Source organism: Esox lucius, chromosome 14 (assembly GCF_011004845.1).
Source record: "Esox lucius isolate fEsoLuc1 chromosome 14, fEsoLuc1.pri, whole genome shotgun sequence".
In the NCBI taxonomy this organism is placed as follows: domain Eukaryota; kingdom Metazoa; phylum Chordata; class Actinopteri; order Esociformes; family Esocidae; genus Esox; species Esox lucius.
Window position 1 is genome coordinate 12,388,400 of NC_047582.1, and position 17,482 is coordinate 12,405,881.

At 39.8% G+C, this 17,482-nt stretch overlaps 1 protein-coding gene across 1 annotated transcript; it reads right to left on the minus strand.

Annotated features, from left to right (window-relative positions):
- Positions 1 to 3,470: 3,470 nt before the first annotated feature.
- On the minus strand, positions 3,471 to 17,252 carry prodha (proline dehydrogenase (oxidase) 1a). The gene is made up of 14 exons (XM_010898955.5): positions 16,689 to 17,252; positions 15,900 to 16,108; positions 13,256 to 13,290; positions 10,608 to 10,757; positions 10,380 to 10,444; positions 10,175 to 10,291; positions 9,752 to 9,831; positions 9,563 to 9,644; positions 8,813 to 8,905; positions 8,032 to 8,178; positions 6,492 to 6,667; positions 6,190 to 6,288; positions 5,877 to 5,965; positions 3,471 to 5,439 (listed from the first exon to the last, which is right to left on the minus strand). The coding sequence occupies exons 1-14, from the start codon at positions 17,073 to 17,075 to the stop codon at positions 5,249 to 5,251; spliced, it is 1,920 nt and encodes a 639-aa protein (XP_010897257.1). The 5' UTR covers positions 17,076 to 17,252; the 3' UTR covers positions 3,471 to 5,248.
- Positions 17,253 to 17,482: the final 230 nt, after the last annotated feature.

Here is a 17,482-nt window from a genome sequence, read left to right on the forward strand (position 1 = left end):
TGGATGATGGTCTTATATATGCGTTTGATCCTCTGTATCCAGCTTTTTTCCCTTCCTTACGTGCATTACTAATCAGTGTTGGTCTCATCAGACCAGGTAATCTTTTTCCTCATGCTGTTAGAGTCTTTCAGTTGGCATGTCATATGCCTTTAAATCAGGAGTGGCTTCCAGCTAGCCACTACACCAGTGAAACTGGAGAGAAACACTTAAGCTCTGTTAGAGTAGCCATTGGGTCACTTCCTTGACCAAGACCCTTCTTGCGTGGTTACTTAGTTTGGCCGGGTGTCCAAAGTGTTAGTGGTTCAAAATATCTTACATTTCACGATAATGGAGGCCACTGTGCTCCAGCAGACTTTCAAAACTCGTTAGCAATAATTTATACCATTTCCCAGATGTGTGACTCAACACAATTCTTTCTCTGAGAGGTATGGAGACTTCTTTGGACTCCGCTTGGTTTCTGCTTCGACATGCACTGTGAAGTGTGACCATACACATGGTCATGTGTGTGCCTTTCATGAATCATGTCCAAATAATGGAATTTGCCAAAAGTGGACTCCAAACAAGTTCAAACAAGTTCCAAACAAGTAAATAAATTGGCACACGTCTAAAAATGTGTTTCTCATTTGTTATTACGTGGTATTGTGTGTAGACTGATAGCGAACATTCATGAAAAATATGTCTATGAGAAAGTGAAAATGAATACTTTCTGAATTGCCAGCTGGTTTTGTTGCACAGCCATAAGAGAATCTACGATTAATGACCATGAACTCACAATCCTATGGCAGTTGGTTGACTTCGAAATCCACAATGAATCAACATTTGTGTGTGTGGTCAAGGTGTTTGTGTACATGTGGGGATCTGAAGGTTTTAATATTTCTGAATTATTTCCATCTTAGAGGTAAGATTTAGGAAAAATGCAGTTAAGCATGACAATGTTAGGATTGGGGTTCTTTTTAGGTTTAAGTATTACCAGGTATGTCTTGGGTTAGGTTTCAGAGCTAAGTTTGTTACCTTTAGGCATAAAGGTTATGGTTAGATTAAAGTTAAGTTTTGGGTCAGGGGATATTGTGTTTCAGGTCAACACAAGGATGAAAAAACAAATGTGTGTGTGTGTGTGCTGAATCCACTAGCTTCTAGTTTGACTTGACTGACATCTTGTGGTTGTATAGCACCATACCAGAAAATGAATAAATAAATAAAATACAGTAACTTGCCATTATAATTTACATAATCTCAATTAATGTCTAATTGGATCTCAAGAATATGCTCATTATGAAGGGAACAGAAATATTGTGTTTGGGGAACATAGGGTATTCTAGGCCTTCATCTTTCTGGTCAATGTCTGAGATACAAATGCCAAATTCCTTGTGAAGTAACCTGGTTTCAGCCAGAGAAATCTCACAGTAAAATTTGTGCAATTTGCTTTACACTTTACATTTTCCTCACAGCTATCTATGTTGTTTTTTGTTGCTGTTCTGCCCAAGCATGTGGTCTGTTTTTTGACACTTCTATTATAGCCGGTCTCAGACAGTGTACCATCATCTTGCCAAGTACAATACAACTACAGAACGTTACAAGCTCAAAAACACATTTGTTAGCGCATCTGCAAATCATAAGGCGAATCCCATTTTACCCTCATTCATCACTCAGATGGCCCTGTCTGCCTTGTTTAATCTGTCATAATCTGTCGCCCCTGAAACCTACCATCTCCTAATCAATCTATATACTGCAGATTTAGTATAGAGAAATGAGTTGAACCACAGGGGTACGCAACACCTTTGCCATGGCTGAGTGTGCAGTCTTACCAAGGACACCTTGCCCATTAAGGTTGCCATATGATGATACAGCAGAACTGGAGATGATTCGAATTGGTATCCCCCCATGCGCTTCACTGAAACTATTATGACAAAGCTGTGCCAGTGCATGTTTGGTGCCATATTGTTTAAATGCTTGAATGCCATAGAACATCTAGTAATGCCGTGCGGACGTAGAATAATGTCTCTTTGTACTGTTTCTACCATCTGATGCTGTCCTTGGCAGATGTATTATGTCTGCCCTGTTTGGTCTAATGTCTGAAGCCTAGAACCACATCTAGAAAAGTAGCTTAAACAAATAAATCTGATTACAGAGAAGGAAAATATCTGGCAGGTGTATATTTTTGTCAGCTCCAAATCGCTAGATGTCATACAAACGTTTTGGTGTGAGACAGCCTAAAGTTTTGACCACGCGGGAGCGTCATAAGCCAAAGATGACAACATCACATGCATCCTGTAATGTTTTGCATGAATGGTTGCCTGGGCAAATCATCATTTTAGCTAGCCCAAACATGGTATGTGTACTCTTCACACTAATTGGTTCCAGTAACCAGTTACATAATCAGACTTATTTTATCTTATATAACAATCTCCATAAAGGGTCTAGAGGGAAAAACATGTTGTAACAGAACACAAGGGAGAACTCAAAATATCTGTTTCATTAAGTCAGCACTCATTATGTAAACTACAAGTGACCAGGTTAGACACTTTTGTATAATGCTTCAGTGCTGTTGATAATTTATCAGTGTTTCTTGCTTGTTATCAATTTTTATTTTATTTATTTATTACTTTATTTATAGTTACAGTTTTTTTTGTGACTTTGGTACTACTCACACAAGTCTGTGGTAATATTTCACCACTCTGAGTATAAAAAATATAATAGATCATCAATCCTTTTTCAAAACTCTAAACCCATTTGACATTGACTGAATACAACAAACAAGATCAAACATTGGTGTGTCATCTAGAAAGACATGTTTCACATTCAAATACATTGTTACACGCATAACATTTGATGGGATTTCATTCATTGTTCATTATCACTAAGCTCATTGTTCCTAATTGATCATCACTCAATCATTTGGTGAATATACTGTATATATTTTAGATTGTTTCCCCTACTACGTGTAGTTTGAAAAGTACACAATCACACAGGGTTAAAATTAAGAGACCACCGCAAATTGAACGCTTCTGTTCCTCACTCAAAACTTTCCTTTTCAACTTTTAGGAAAAGAAAGAAAAAGGTAGTGGTCAAAAATCTTTCCGGAGCTATAAATCATGAACACTGGCAATGTCTTTCAAAATGGAACAAGACAGACATCAAGGCAGAAGAGTAAATCAGATGCCCCTGGTCAGGGTCATAACTACAAACTGAGTATCTGTGAACCATCACAAGAACATCTGTCGATAAATCAGGTGCAAGAGTTGGTGCAATATCATTGACCAATGAGCAACTGTCCATGTGCCTGGACAACATAGGGGAAACAATGTGAAAACAGGGAAATAAACTGTAACAGATAACCTTCAGCACTTCAAATAGTCATTTTGAATGTGTCTGACATTGTTTGGTCATTGACAAACTGATTGTTGCACTGTTGTGTTTTGATGACATAACCAACTTCGTATTAAACCAAACACTTACTGGTAGAATTAATGTTCTTGTGGTGAAAGACATTAAGTATTTAATGGGTTACACATGTGATCAGTTTGATAACAGCATCAAAGCAACAAAAAAAATCACATGAGCAAATTATTTACAAAATGCCTTTAAAAAGGCCACCAACTATCCAGAGTTCAGAAAAACAGAAAGGGCAACTCTTCCCATAGTTAATAAAGACAGGTCCCAAAGCAGCAATAAATTAAAGCAGCAGTCAGTAGCTGCACAACCCATTTCAGTAAAAAGCTAAAGGACAAAATAAACCTCTGAAATTCAGAGCTATGGATGAGAAGACTGACCATCCATGATATCAAGTTCAGGTTTTAACAATTTTTTAAGCAATAAAATGCTTGTTTACATTTACTGTGTACAAGCACTGGAGTGAAATAACCTTGTACTTTTAGTTCTGATGAAGTCTGAGAGGTAAACTAAACTAAGGCGGCATTTATAAATTATGTTCCTGAAGAATCGATGGTCCAAACGTGAACTGTCGTTTTAAGATTTTAGTCAAGATTTTAATTTAACAGTTCACAGATTGAAACGAACGGTTACATATTGTATGTATAACAGTTATGAAGAAACAAATCTCAAGCGCACCAAGTTGAGGCAGTGAACACATTCTTGGTTTAAATCGTTTAAGCTCTAGAGCAGGGGCTGGCAACAAAACAGTTGTTTTCTTAGGGCCTGCGAGCCTGCCCCTACTGGCTCTCCAACACCACTTCCAGCAGACCAACAAGGACCAACACTGCTAAGCTTCAGAGGCAAGCAAACAGTGGGATGCCAGGTGCTAATTATGTTCCGGGCCCCCAGCCATCCACTCAAACTAAAATCACCCTGTGGCTCATTACTAGAAATAACAAGACTATGACATCCTGCTGTTCCTGTGCGCCCTTTATCCTATGGTCCTTATGGCGTCCTCTCCACTCTGCCCAGTGGGTACTTCTAAAACAGGAAGAACTTTTGACGGAGTTGGAGAAGAACATACTTTTTTGTGGGTAAGTACCAAGGTGGAACATCCCTGTTAGGCAAATAGTTCATGCTAATGTATAACGCAGTTGGGTAGAGGAACCACAGTAAAGACAAGTAAAAGCAGTCTCAGTAAAGACTTGAGCTAGCGTACAAACTCCCATACATACAGGTTGGGTGCATTCAGAAAGTATTGAACTCCCTTGACTTTTTCACATGTTTATGTGTGTCTTAGTCTGAATTTTAAATGGATTAAGTTGGCAAGAACATAATCTTAAAAAACTCAAAAACTAAATGGCGAGCTAGCAATGATCAACACATCTTGACAGAGCTTAAAGAGTGTTTAAGACAATAGGCAAATATTGTTCAATCCAGGTGTGCGAAGCTCTTAGAGATGTTCGTAAATAGTCTCACAGTGGTCATTGCCGACAAATGTGCATGGAACATGTTGACTTGGTGTGGAATAATTTTGTAATCAAGTTATCTGTTTTATTTGTTATTCATTTCAGAAAATACAAGTGTACACTGTGTAGACGGCCGACAAGTAATGACAATCAAATCCAACTTAAAGATCTAATGCAACAAAATGTGGACAAAGCCAAGGGGGATCATTACGTTCTGAAGGCACTGAATATAATGAGGACATTTTCAGCAGCAATGAATAGAGAAGAGAGCAGAGGTGAATATCTCTAGATACACCTACCTACTGTCCATTCTAAAGACATGGGGATTTGACCCACTGTGTCCAGGCCAGGTTCGGCCTGGATATTGGAATGTTTCAGAGGGGCATGGTGCCACATTGTCAGGGAGCTCAATAGACAGGCTTGTAGAGGATCTGTCCATTAAGGAACCTGCGTTTGAGTTCCTTCCATAGCAGGCTCCGCTCCCTCTGGGACCCCTTCATTATGCCCCGGTTCTCCAGGGCCCGGCGAGACAGGTAGGGGATAACCTCGTTGACTGGTCCGTACGGGACGTATTTGTACACTGGGAACCCAGCCTGGCCTGTTCTCAGACACAGAGAGGGAATGTGAGACATGGTACATGACTGGAGAAGCCAAAACAACAACAACTGGGAAATTTGTCTCACACGAGCACATGATAACATCGGAAGTATTGATTTATTAGTCTCTCCATTTTTTCCATTATGTACAAAGGACAATGTATAAGTAGAGCGGTGTGAGACCCAATTGACCTACACACTACAGATGATGTGGTAAGATATCAGGTGACTGATGAGAATGTTTGGGACCTTGAGGTTGATTTGTTTGAAAGCTATCTATGGAGACGGGCAGTTGTTATGGAGGCCTAGGGCAGTTATGGCTGTAAAAATCCTCATAAGAAATCTAATCGAAACGGTAAACAACATTCATTATCTTGGACTACAATCAACCCGCTGACTAAGTAACTGTCTATAATACCAGGTGTTGATATTACTGTACCTAGTGGGAAACTGATTTGGTCACACATGCCAAGCAGCTGTCCAAAGTAGACCTTGTTCTCTGTGGGGCACAGCCCCATCTCGTTCATCCTGCAGAGACAAAACACAGATGGGATGATGAAAATATTTAAAAATAACACTGTTCAATAATAAACATCACTGATGAAAGGATCTGTATTTATAATACATTTGGTTCCTAAAAAATCCATATAATACATTGTTTTCTTGTAAATTGTTGCATGTGTTATACACGTTTTACCCTAAACCAGTCTAGCTTGTTCGTGATATGAAAAAAGCCCAGAGGGTGGTCTTACTTTTCCAGGGTGAATTTAACCGTGTCCTCATTGTGAGATGCCACCATGACATTAGCCTTTCGGTTTTGGTTGATCTCCTCCAACACAAACTCTAAACACCTACAGAGGTTCAAGTGGGAATAATCCATTATATAATCCATTTAACTGATCTAATAACGTAATAATGCGTCCATATTCAGGCAAATAGATACTAAAAGTAAAGCTTACAATAGGTCAGTTTAGCAATTTCCACAGTGCTGATGGCTAGGATTAGGGGCGGAGACAACATGGAAACATCCCCGGGAGCAAAGAAGGGGCCTTACTTGTGGTACATCCGGTTAGTGGCTTCGTAGTCTGGGTTAATGGGGTCCTCATAGCCGATCTCCTTCGCCCTGCTCCGCTCCTGGTACATATAAGCTCCACGCACCAGCTTGGCCCCAAAGTACCATCCCTCACGCCGGGACAGCTCCACGTCCACTGACACGTTGTCATAGGCTTCCTGTGGTCGTAACACGTCACTGACCGTTACATCATGCACTGTTTTGAACCAGTCATGTGTTGCTATACATACAAACAAACCTTTTCAGGAAACCTCTAAAACTATCACTGCTTTTGGGAACGAAGGCTTGCAGTTTCCACTGTTATTTGTTATTCTCTCCCTTCCAGCACTGCTTTTCCTGAGCAAGGTATATTTACTACAGTTGAATTGCGTGGTTGTTTCACCCAGCTATCTTCAATGATTAGAGTATCTGCTAAATGACATGAATGTGAAATGTGATATTACTTTCCAAGGTTGGATTTGTAAACAAGATTTGTTCATGGACTAAATCCTTGTAAATAGGTTTTTCCAAGATGGTTAAGTGTGGCCTCAGTTATCTATATACTGTACCACCTTTACTGATACCCAATAAGGTAACAACAAATCATATTTTACATAATGGTGTTGCATTTTATGACTGAACCATTTGGCTTCATGACCCATTGAATCATGAAGCAAGACTGTTATCACATGTAAATTAACCTGTAACTGTTCCCTGACAACATGTTATTATGAGGAAATATTGCATCCAAAATATGGCCTAAGTTGGCCCCGCAGTCAAAGCCTGCTAGACCAATAATGCACACAAAAGTGCTTAAAAATGCATTTTATAATGGTTTGCATTATACATCTCATTAAAACACAAATACATGCTGTGACTCAGTTACTAAGCAGATTTTTTTTTACATGAAAGACTATTTGAGCAATTCATTGGCAAAGAATAACTAAAACATACGTAGCACTTTGATCCTGATTCGGAAAAGATATGGCCTTTTATATTGAGGAAGTGTGACTGTTAGCATGTGACCTAGCCCTACGGCCAACCAAACATATATTGCCATTCAAGCCACTTGGTACATAACACTTAAAGGGTCTATATGTTTGTCACAAGAACGTGTGATATTCGTGTGTGAGAAAATCCAATAAAATCCATATCGTGGTAGATAAGTAACACAATCACACTCTTATTTTTCGTTTTATGAATGTGTTTTTCTCCTAAATGGTTACTGCTTTGGACCTGACTGTTTCCTTAGGCCTGTGTGAAACTAATATGGATTTAAAAGACTAGGAATGCATTTGTAATATTCAGCCAAGAAGAGTACATAAGGCATATCTCTTAACAGATATTCTCATTCCAAGTTTTGTGTTCTCATAAAAACACACATGGCTGAAAGTCATATATTCTAGGTTGGGCTAGGTTACAGGTTGAATACGGGAAGCTTGGAAAACCTCTTTAAGATTATAAGCCCCAGGTTCTATAATCGTTATGAAAGGTGTTACATAAAAAGCTGTCATGATTACAGTTGGTTTCGTTGAGGCCTGACCTTGAGGTAGCACTGGTAGGTGTTGAAGATGATGGGTTTCTCCCTGTTAAAAATCCTCTGCATCTCCAGGGTCAGTCTGCTGATGGCCGGCTGGAAATATGTCTGCTCAGCATCCACCATCAGCCGCACCCCATTTCCCACTGCATGCTGGTATAAAATGATCAAAAACAACTGAATCGCCGCTAACAGTCAGTTATAACCCAGCGAACCTCCAGGGTTAACCTTTGTGTTGAAGGTTGTCTTTGTCAGACATTTGTCTGGATATCCGGAATCATTCCAGTGGATAAGTTGTCTTCTTTCAGTGCATTTTGTCATATTTGGTCATTGCCAATTGACCACAACCCATCCATTGTTGCTATGTAGTCCAGCCAAGCTAATGCAATCTCTAGGGAGCAAGGTATTTTTTATCTATAGAGACTCACTTAAGAGCAAACAGACTTTGGATACAGTTTGTTCCTGTTGAAGGGCAACTACAATTCAAACAGGGAGTTGAAACCGTTCCCAGCTATGATGACACATTGCTGAAAATGCAAAAAAAATACATCAATGGGAAAATGTGTAAAAACAAACACAACGACAGAAAAAAGGGTTATCTCAAATGAACTCAGTTATGGCCGGCTCACTGAGCAAAGGCTCAGAGTAAGAGATGTTTCCTGTAAAATGTTCCAGTGAATGAATGATTCCATTCATTTGTAAGGGTCAATATGCTGTTGAAAACAAACTTAATTGTAAAACAAAGTTAGCTAACATTACCATGTATTGATTTCAAGTAAATTCCTACCTTGGCGAGAACATCCACTCTCTGCAGCATTCTTTTCATCTGTTTCTCCTCTTCAACTGTGAATTTACTCAACAAAGGCTCCAGTTGACCAGTCTATAAGAAACGAATAATAAACTTTTAGCTGAACAACAAAATAAATGTATACATAAAACAATTGCATTTTCCCCATACATTGTAGTGGGATACAACAATTACTGGCACCTCTAGAAAATCTTATGAACAAAATGGAATTGACATATTTTCCAAAAAGTTTACAGGAACTCGTAGGTGGTCGTCTATGATGTCTTGTTGCACGGGGGTATAAATATGAGGTAACACACAGGCTAAACTCCAAAGGCCCTGGAAAACTTGTAAGACTCACGGCAACATTGACTCCATCAATCACCAGGATACTGATGGCAAAATCTGTCTGTATCTGGCTAAAACTGGGGTCTTCCAGCAGGACAACGTTCCAAAGAATACCTCCAAATGAAAATAGTAACTTTTGCAATGGCCATCACAGTCCCCTAACCTAAATTCCACTGAAAGCACTTGGGATGAGCTGACAAAAGATCAGAAGTCAGGACCAAGGACTCTGAAGTGCAGCAGTTCCAATAATTGTTAACTAAATGTTTTAACAATTTTTAATCAAAGAGATTCATAGAATTCTTTTTTGATTATAAGATCAAGATGATGAACAACTACATATTTTCAAGGGCTTTTGTGTTAATATTTACGTTGGGTGGAGAGCATTATAATTAACCAGATCACCTCATAGTTGGGAATGACGAGCAGGTTTGAGATGGATGTCCTGTCGTTGATCAAGCTATTCCAGTCCAGAAGGTCTATTGTTCTGGGGAACAACATGAAAGTCAAATCTAGTCCTGTACATACATACTATTCATTGTGTGTGACGTTATCTGTGTGCTAATGAAGCATTGCAGGCAAGTTGTATTTTACCCCGATGAGCCCAATTTTTCTCCAGTAAACCAGTTCTCGATGTCGTCTTTATTACCAACCCCCAGCTTGGTTAAACTCTCCTACAGAAAACAAAAGGTGTTCAAGAAAAAAACAATTAACGACTAAACATTTTAAAATGGAAATCACTAGCGGGGAAAATAATTAAAACATATTACACCATTTTGCTGAAGTCACAACTTCTCATGCGCTACTAACGTCAAAATAAGCACCTATAAAGTATATTCACTCATTGCGTTTTAGGGAATGTGATTTAATTAATAAATAGCTAAATTATATACAAACTTCATGATAGCTGGGATAGTAAATATTATGTTCACGCCAGTAGTCTTTTGGCCAACTGTCCCATCCTTGACATCAGTCACACTCATTTCCACTTGGTTTGCTGCTTCTGTCAACTCCCACCTTCAGCTGTCCCAGTTCCAGTTTCTGCTCCAGTGCATCCATGCCAGACTTCCCCTGATGTGCTGCCAGCAGGTTGAAGAACCTCCTCCATTTCACCAGTACCTCTGAGAACTGGAGCTGTATAGCGGAGAAGGAGGAAGGTCACAAAACCTGCACTGTCGTGTTCACAAAATGTAGGGGCTAAGAGTCTGACAGTTTATCTCACCAGGAACTGGGGGCGTCCCAGGGCCGTCATCTTAATGGCAGAAAATCCATCTACTGAGGCCCCCCCTGATAGGCATAACGAAGACAGAACATTACATTTAGTGCAGCAGTAACCACTGTGTTAATCTAATAATGTTTGTTTTATTCAATCTTCAAAAGAGACTGCCCTTTCAAGGAATAATTTGAAAATGCATTGAATTGTTGGATTCATCGATTTTTCCGTGCTTACCTGAGGCTTTGATGCAATTCAGGAAGGTCTCCATCTGGTTGTCACACTTGGCCTCATCAGCATAGAAGTATGTCCTGGCACTGATCACACCCCCTCGGCGATCCCCAAACTGACGGTGAGCCTTGTACTTCTTCTCGCGGTGGTCAATGCCTACAGTCAGAATAACAAAATGTTGTTATACAGTGAGGGAAAAAATTATTTGATCCCCTGCTGATTTTGTACATTTGCCCACTGACAAATAAATGGTCAGTCTATAATTTTAATGTTAGGTATACTTGAACAGTTAGAGACAGAATAACAACAAACAAATCCAGAAAAACGCATGTGAAAAATGTTATAAATTGATTTGCATTTTAATGAGTGAAATAAGTATTCGACCCTTCTGCAAAACATGACTTAGTACTCTGTGGCAAACCCCTTGTTGGCAATCACAGAGGTCAGACGTTTCTTGTAGTTGTCCACCAGGTTTGGACACACCTCAGGAGGGATTTTGTCCCACTCCTCTTTGCAGATCTTCTCCAATTCATTAAGGTTTCGAGGCTGATGTTTGGCAACTTGAACCTTCAGCTCCCTCCACAGATTTTCTATGGGATTAAGGTCTGTAGACTGGCTAGGCCACTCCAGGACCTTAATGTGCTTCTTCTTGAGCCCCTCTTTTGTTGCCTTGGCTGTGTGTTTTGGGTCATTGTCATGCTGCAATACCCATCCACGACCCATTTTCAATGCCCTGGCTGAGGGAAAGTTCTCACCCAAGATTTGACGGTACATGGCCCCGTCCATTGTCCCTTTGATGCGGTGAAGTTGTCCTGTCCCCCAAAGAAAAACACCCCCAAAGAATAATGTTTCCACCTCCATGTTTGACGATGGGGATGGTGTTCTTGGGGTCATAGACAGCATTCCGCCTCCTCCAAACATGGCGAGTTAAGTTGATGCCAAAGAACTCGATTTTGGTCTCATCTGACCACAACAGTCTCACCCAGTTCTCCTCTGAATCATTCAGATGTTCATTGGCAAACTTCAGACGGGCCTGTACATGTACTTTCTTGAGCAGGGGGACCTTGCGGGCGCTGCAGGATTTCACTCCTTCATGGCGTAGTGTTTTACCAATTGTTTTCTTGGTGACTATAGTCCCAGCTGCCTTGAGATTATTGACAAGATCCTCCTGTGTAGTTCTGGGCTGATTACTCACCATTCTCATGATCACTGCAATTCCACGAGGTGAAATCTTGCATGGAGCCCCAGACCGAGGGACCATTTACGAATAATCGCATCAAATGTTGTCACCTTCTCACCAACCTGCTTGGCGAAGGTCTTGTAGCCCATTTCAGCCTTGTGTAGGTCTAAAATCTTTGGACAGCTCTTTGGTCTTGGCCATGGTGGAGAGTTTGGAATCTGATTGATTAATTGTTTCTGTGGACAGGTGTCTTTCATACAGGAAAAAAGATGAGATTAGGAGCACTCCCTTTAAGAGCGTGCTCCTAATATCAGATTTTTACCTGTATAAAAGAAATCTTTCTGATTGACAGGGGATGAAATACTTATTTCACTCGTTAAAATGCAAATCAATTTATAATATTTATGCATTTTTCTGAATTTTTTTGTTGTTATTCTGTCTCTCCCTGTTCAAATAAACCTTCAATTAAAATTATAGACTGATCATTTCTTTGTCAGTGGGCAAACATACAAAATCAGCAAGGGATAACATTTTCCCCCTAGGTTGTACCCTCACAGAACACTTGATGTTTCTCTAGGTTGTACCCTCACAGAACACTTGATGTTTCTCTAGGTTGTACCCTCACAGAACACTTGATGTTTCTCTAGGTTATACCCTCACAGAACACTTGATGTTTCTCTAGGTTATACCCTCACAGAACACTTGATGTTTCTCTAGGTTATACCCTCACAGAACACTTGATGTTTCTCTAGGTTATACCCTCACAGAACACTTGATGTTTCTCTAGGTTATACCCTCACAGAACACTTGATGTTTCTCTAGGTTATACCCTCACAGAACACTTGATAGTTCTCTAGATAATTCCCCTGGTCGTCAACACCACTACCTAAACATTTTGACCAATATTTAAAAAAAAAAAGAACAATAGTGACAGCAGTATAATTTTACAAGTACAAGCCAAACATGTGCCTCTTGGTAACAAATAAGCTTATTAGGCTATGGAAAGCCCATACGCACTTGATTTAAGATGATGCATGCGAAGAACCCTGAGGCCCAGAACATGCAGTACCAAGGGTCAGCTGCTCTGTGGTTTAGTTAACATGCATACCAACTCCTCTCCCAGCCTCTAGACTAAATCCAGATCTAACCAGTTCCTTTAACCATGCAACTATTATGAAACTAACCTCATGTTACAGATATGTTGGCAATGCAACCCCACTGCTTTAACACACACGTTAAAATGTTATGTGAAAGGGTTTCCCCCTGACTACCTCCAACCAGATGGTTTCATACATAATTTCTGTCAAGTAAGATTACCGTGGTTGCACTCTTGCATTTCAAAGTGTTCTGTAGCTGGCAATTTAACAAATGTATGAAAAACAAACTGATCAAAACAAAATGCAAAATCAAAACCAAGCAAATTAATTAAAACAAATGTTTTGTTGTTATTCTGTTTCAGTCAACAAATACACACCTGGGCTTTCCTTTTCAGCTTCGGACACACAGGCGCTATAAGAAAAGAAACACTAAATGAACATGACATCAGAGATAATTTATTCCAACCACCACTACATAAACATATAACCTAATAACTGAAAGTGTCCAGATGTTCAGTACCATACATGATGTTGGAAACCATTTCAATGCATGCTGAATGGTAAGGGGAATACTGGAGTCCCAGTATTGAACTTCACTATGACTCATAAATTCATGGCTCACGATCATCCACTAAAGACTATCACCAGAAGCTGTTAATATCAAGTCGAGGTCAGTGTTTCACAACCTTTTTCAGGGTATGAGCCATGTTGACCGTACTATTTATGGTATTGCCACCGCACAGCGTGACGGGGGAGGCTGTCGTTTGTAGAAGTGCAAATGTCCGGCTATTTGATCTCTTGTGCAGTCGTGGACTTCAGATAACGGAGTGCTGACTGAGTCACAAGGAGGCTGTTTCAAAACATCAGTCCATCACACATGGTCTAGGTTAATCCAGCAAGATCCTGTCTAGAACTGCAGCAACCCTGAATGACATTAAAGAATCGGGCTTGTCTTAGCTCAATGCTTTTGATCTTTCTGTGCTGTTGGTTGTTACTGCGATTACAATAATGCTATCAATAGTTTAATATATACACTGGCTAACTGCTTAATTTAAATGGAAGTTTGAACATCCTTCAGTTGATTCCAAAGGTTTGAAAAAACATGGACTTCAGAAACGTAATCAAAACATGTCCTTTGTAACACATGAGGATGACAGGTGAATTACAACATTATACCCTATTAAATTATGTTAATGGATTATTGTGCTTGACCTTTTATTTTCTGTTTACTGACCAGTTCTAAAAAGCTAAAAATACACCATTTGTAAATAGATGTTTATGTTTAGGTGATTTGTATGGTCAAATGATTTTGCACTACTAGTTCTCAGAATCTCAATGGGCTCCACCATTGTAAAGTGTAAGAAGAATGTAACCACCAAGATTATTTTGTAGAGTTTGGTATATGGCTAAACAACGTAACCGGGCAAGAAGGGCTTTGTTTAGGAAGGTGACTAAGAAACCAATGGCCTCCCTAACAGAGATTCAGAGTTTCTCAGCAGAGATGGGAGAACTATTTCTGCAGCAATACATCAATCGGGCCTTAACATAAAATCCACTCCTGAGTAAAAGGCATATGATATGCCATCTGAAGAACTGAGAGAATGAGGAAAAAGCTAATCTGGTCTGACGAGATCAAAATTGAACTATTAGGTCTGAATGCCAAGCGCCACATTGGATGAAAACAAGGCACCTGTCATGACCTGGCTAATACCATCCCTAGAGTGAAGCATGGTGGTTGGAGCATTATGCTATGGGGATCCTTAGCAACAGTGAAGGGGAAGGATTGAGGGAATAATGAACAGAAAAAACAACAAAGAGGTGCTTGTAGATAGTACAACAACCTGAAGCACACAGCCAAGACAACACTGGAGTGGCTTTGGGACAAGTCTGTGAATGTCCTTGAGTGGCCCAGTCAAAGCCCAGACATGAATCAATAGAAAATCTGTGGGCAGACCGGGAGATTGCAGTTCACTAACACTCCTCATCCAATCTGACAGAGCTTGAAAGGATCTACAAGCATCAATGGGATTCAGGTTTGCAGGTGCGATAGAGGCATACCTAAAAAGACTCAAAGCTGGGATCGCAGCCAAATGCACCTCTACAAATACTCTTATGTGTGAGATATTTCGTTTTTTTTATTTTTATTAATTGACAAACATTTCTAAAAACATGTTTTGGCTTTGTCATTATGGAGTATTGTGTGCAGAGTGATGGCAAAAATAAGTAATCAATTATAAAGTCTATATAACAACAAAATGTGGACAAAGTGCGGGGTTCTGAATACCTTCTGAAGGCATTGTAAAGAGCTGCTAAAACAGAGTTATTTGTTGTGTAATTTTTTTGACGATCAGAACTTGTTAGTAGTAGTTTGTGTTGCACTATGATTTAACTTTTGTAAAGGAACTTTCCAGTTAGGAATTTTAAACAGTTCAACATTAAAATATTCAAGCTAAGTTCATGCACAACTGATCAGTTAACATTTATTTATATCAGAGCACCAATCAATCCCCTTCTTGAAATGTACACTTTAATTGGGATATTCATTGGAGCTTCTTCAGTGTTCCACCATGCTTGAATGAGTGTATAGTTAGTCTGTAAGAAAATCCCTAACCATAGAAGGGAAGGGTTTTTTCCTGAAACATATTGCATAACACTCCCTGGGTGCCCATTGAAAGAGTACATCAAGTAACCCAACAGGACTGGCTTTTCTCAATCCACCTCATGTGACCACATTCTCAAAAGGGACTGGAAAACTGTGGCTGAATGAGCTCCATTAGCACAACCAATCAGACGAGAGGGGTCTGTCTAAACTGACCAATGGTGGGCGGTGTTGGGCAACATCAGATGCTTAAAGTGACGCATTGTTTACAATCCATTCGAGGCCATTAAAAATGGAACAGACATGTATTCTCTATAGCACATGGTAACAAATAATGTATTTTCCCCAGTCAATAATGTATGGATGTAGAAGATGTGGGCCCAAAGTAGTGTGATCAGACTGGGATGACAGAGACTACTCACTCCATCTCCTTCTTCTCTGCCTCTTCTTGGGTCAGGTCCTCCTCCACACTGTAGTCTAGGACCGAACCAACGCCAAAGGCCTGGTTCTTATGGATCAGAGGCTTAATGGAGTTGTGGTCCTCACCAGCAACAAACTGTCCGTAGAATGTCATTTTCATAAGACTTTCAAACAGTTGCTGGCCAAAGACCTTCTTACTGAGGTCCATCAACTGAGGACAGAGGAAATTATGAACTCAATTAAATCCACAACCACCCAGCTAGGTTAGTATTGCTTTTATTTGAATCCCTCTATGATCTGGTTCACAAGATTCATATTAAATGGTTTGATATTAGGCCCAGGTTACTACTGTGACAGGTGTCTCCAAATTGGGGCTCCGTAAAGAAGGACAGACATAATGATTATTACCCCGAAACAAATCGTATGCAGGGGCCCAAATAGTTAGATCCAACTTTGGTCAGGTAGCATACCAAATAGCAAAATAAATAACAGGACATTGCATTATTTGTGTATTACCATTTAAGGAAATACAAATGTAGTAGCTAAGGGTCAAATTATATTTGGGGGTCCTTGACATTTTGAAAAGGTTGTGGACAGCATTTAGTCAAGGTGCAACCACAAAATTAAAACAGCATAACGAGAAAAAGGTGCAACACTGGCTCATTATTAAAAAAAATTATTAATATTGTATAACAAAGTTAAAAGGAAAACATTATTAGTTTTTTTCCAGAGTTCTACACAAACAACACATTAACAAAAGGAATGTACCAAAGCAATATTATTTAGCCTACCTCCTTGTTCTTGTCAACGAGGAAGTCGAATGTGCAAAGCTTGAAGACCAATAGACTTCTAAGCAACTCAATGTTATCTTTACTTTTGTAAGCTTCTCGAGTATTATCAAAGTCTATTGCGATCTTCTGTGTTGGACCATCTGTGCCCTTTTCAGTTTGGCTGATCAGATCCGCCTGAACAGCTTTCACTACCTTGCAGCCATCAACGTGTTGCTCTTTCCCTCCTTCAACCTCTTTAGGTTGCGTAGATGCGACCGAAGACCGAAATCTCCCCTGAGACAAGCATATTCTTCTGATGTTATCAGAACGTGCCCTGACTATAGCTGATAATGTTGATACTTTTGTGTACGACATTAATTTAGACGTATTAAACAACGTATATTTCATTATCTTTAAAAGCGCGTGGTTTCCCCAAACAGTTCTTGGCTATAATGAGTGTCGTGTAGTTGACAGTAGAAAACTCTGTCAGAACCAGTTTTAAGATCAGGGTTGCCAGATTTAGGTAAGAGTTTCGTCAAGTCTTCAGCAGCCCTCACAGAAAACCCGCGTAAACGCAGTATTTTCTACCCAACCCTATCTATGAATTAACCCGCCCATGCCCATTCTTTGCCGGCTCACAATCGTTAACAGCAGCTCAATTGTGAAAAACCTTCGCATCTGGCAACACTATTTAAGGTCCGCCTTCTTTCACGCTTACTCTGACGAGATCTGCCAGGAACGCCGCGGTCATACGATGGTGGATGAAGCAGATTCAATTTAGTTAATACGTTTTTTTTCCAGTGAATACAACGGTC

Excerpts from the sequence above, each read along its gene's own strand:
- prodha (XM_010898955.5), bottom strand. The coding sequence starts at position 17,075 with ATGAAATATACGTTGTTTAATACGTCTAAATTAATGTCGTACACAAAA. Across the intron at positions 16,109-16,688 it reads TCGTTGACAAGAACAAGGAG|TTGATGGACCTCAGTAAGAA; the intron begins GTAGGCTAAATA and ends CTCTGTCCTCAG. Across the intron at positions 13,291-15,899 it reads GCAGAGAAGAAGGAGATGGA|CGCCTGTGTGTCCGAAGCTG; the intron begins GTGAGTAGTCTC and ends CTTTTCTTATAG.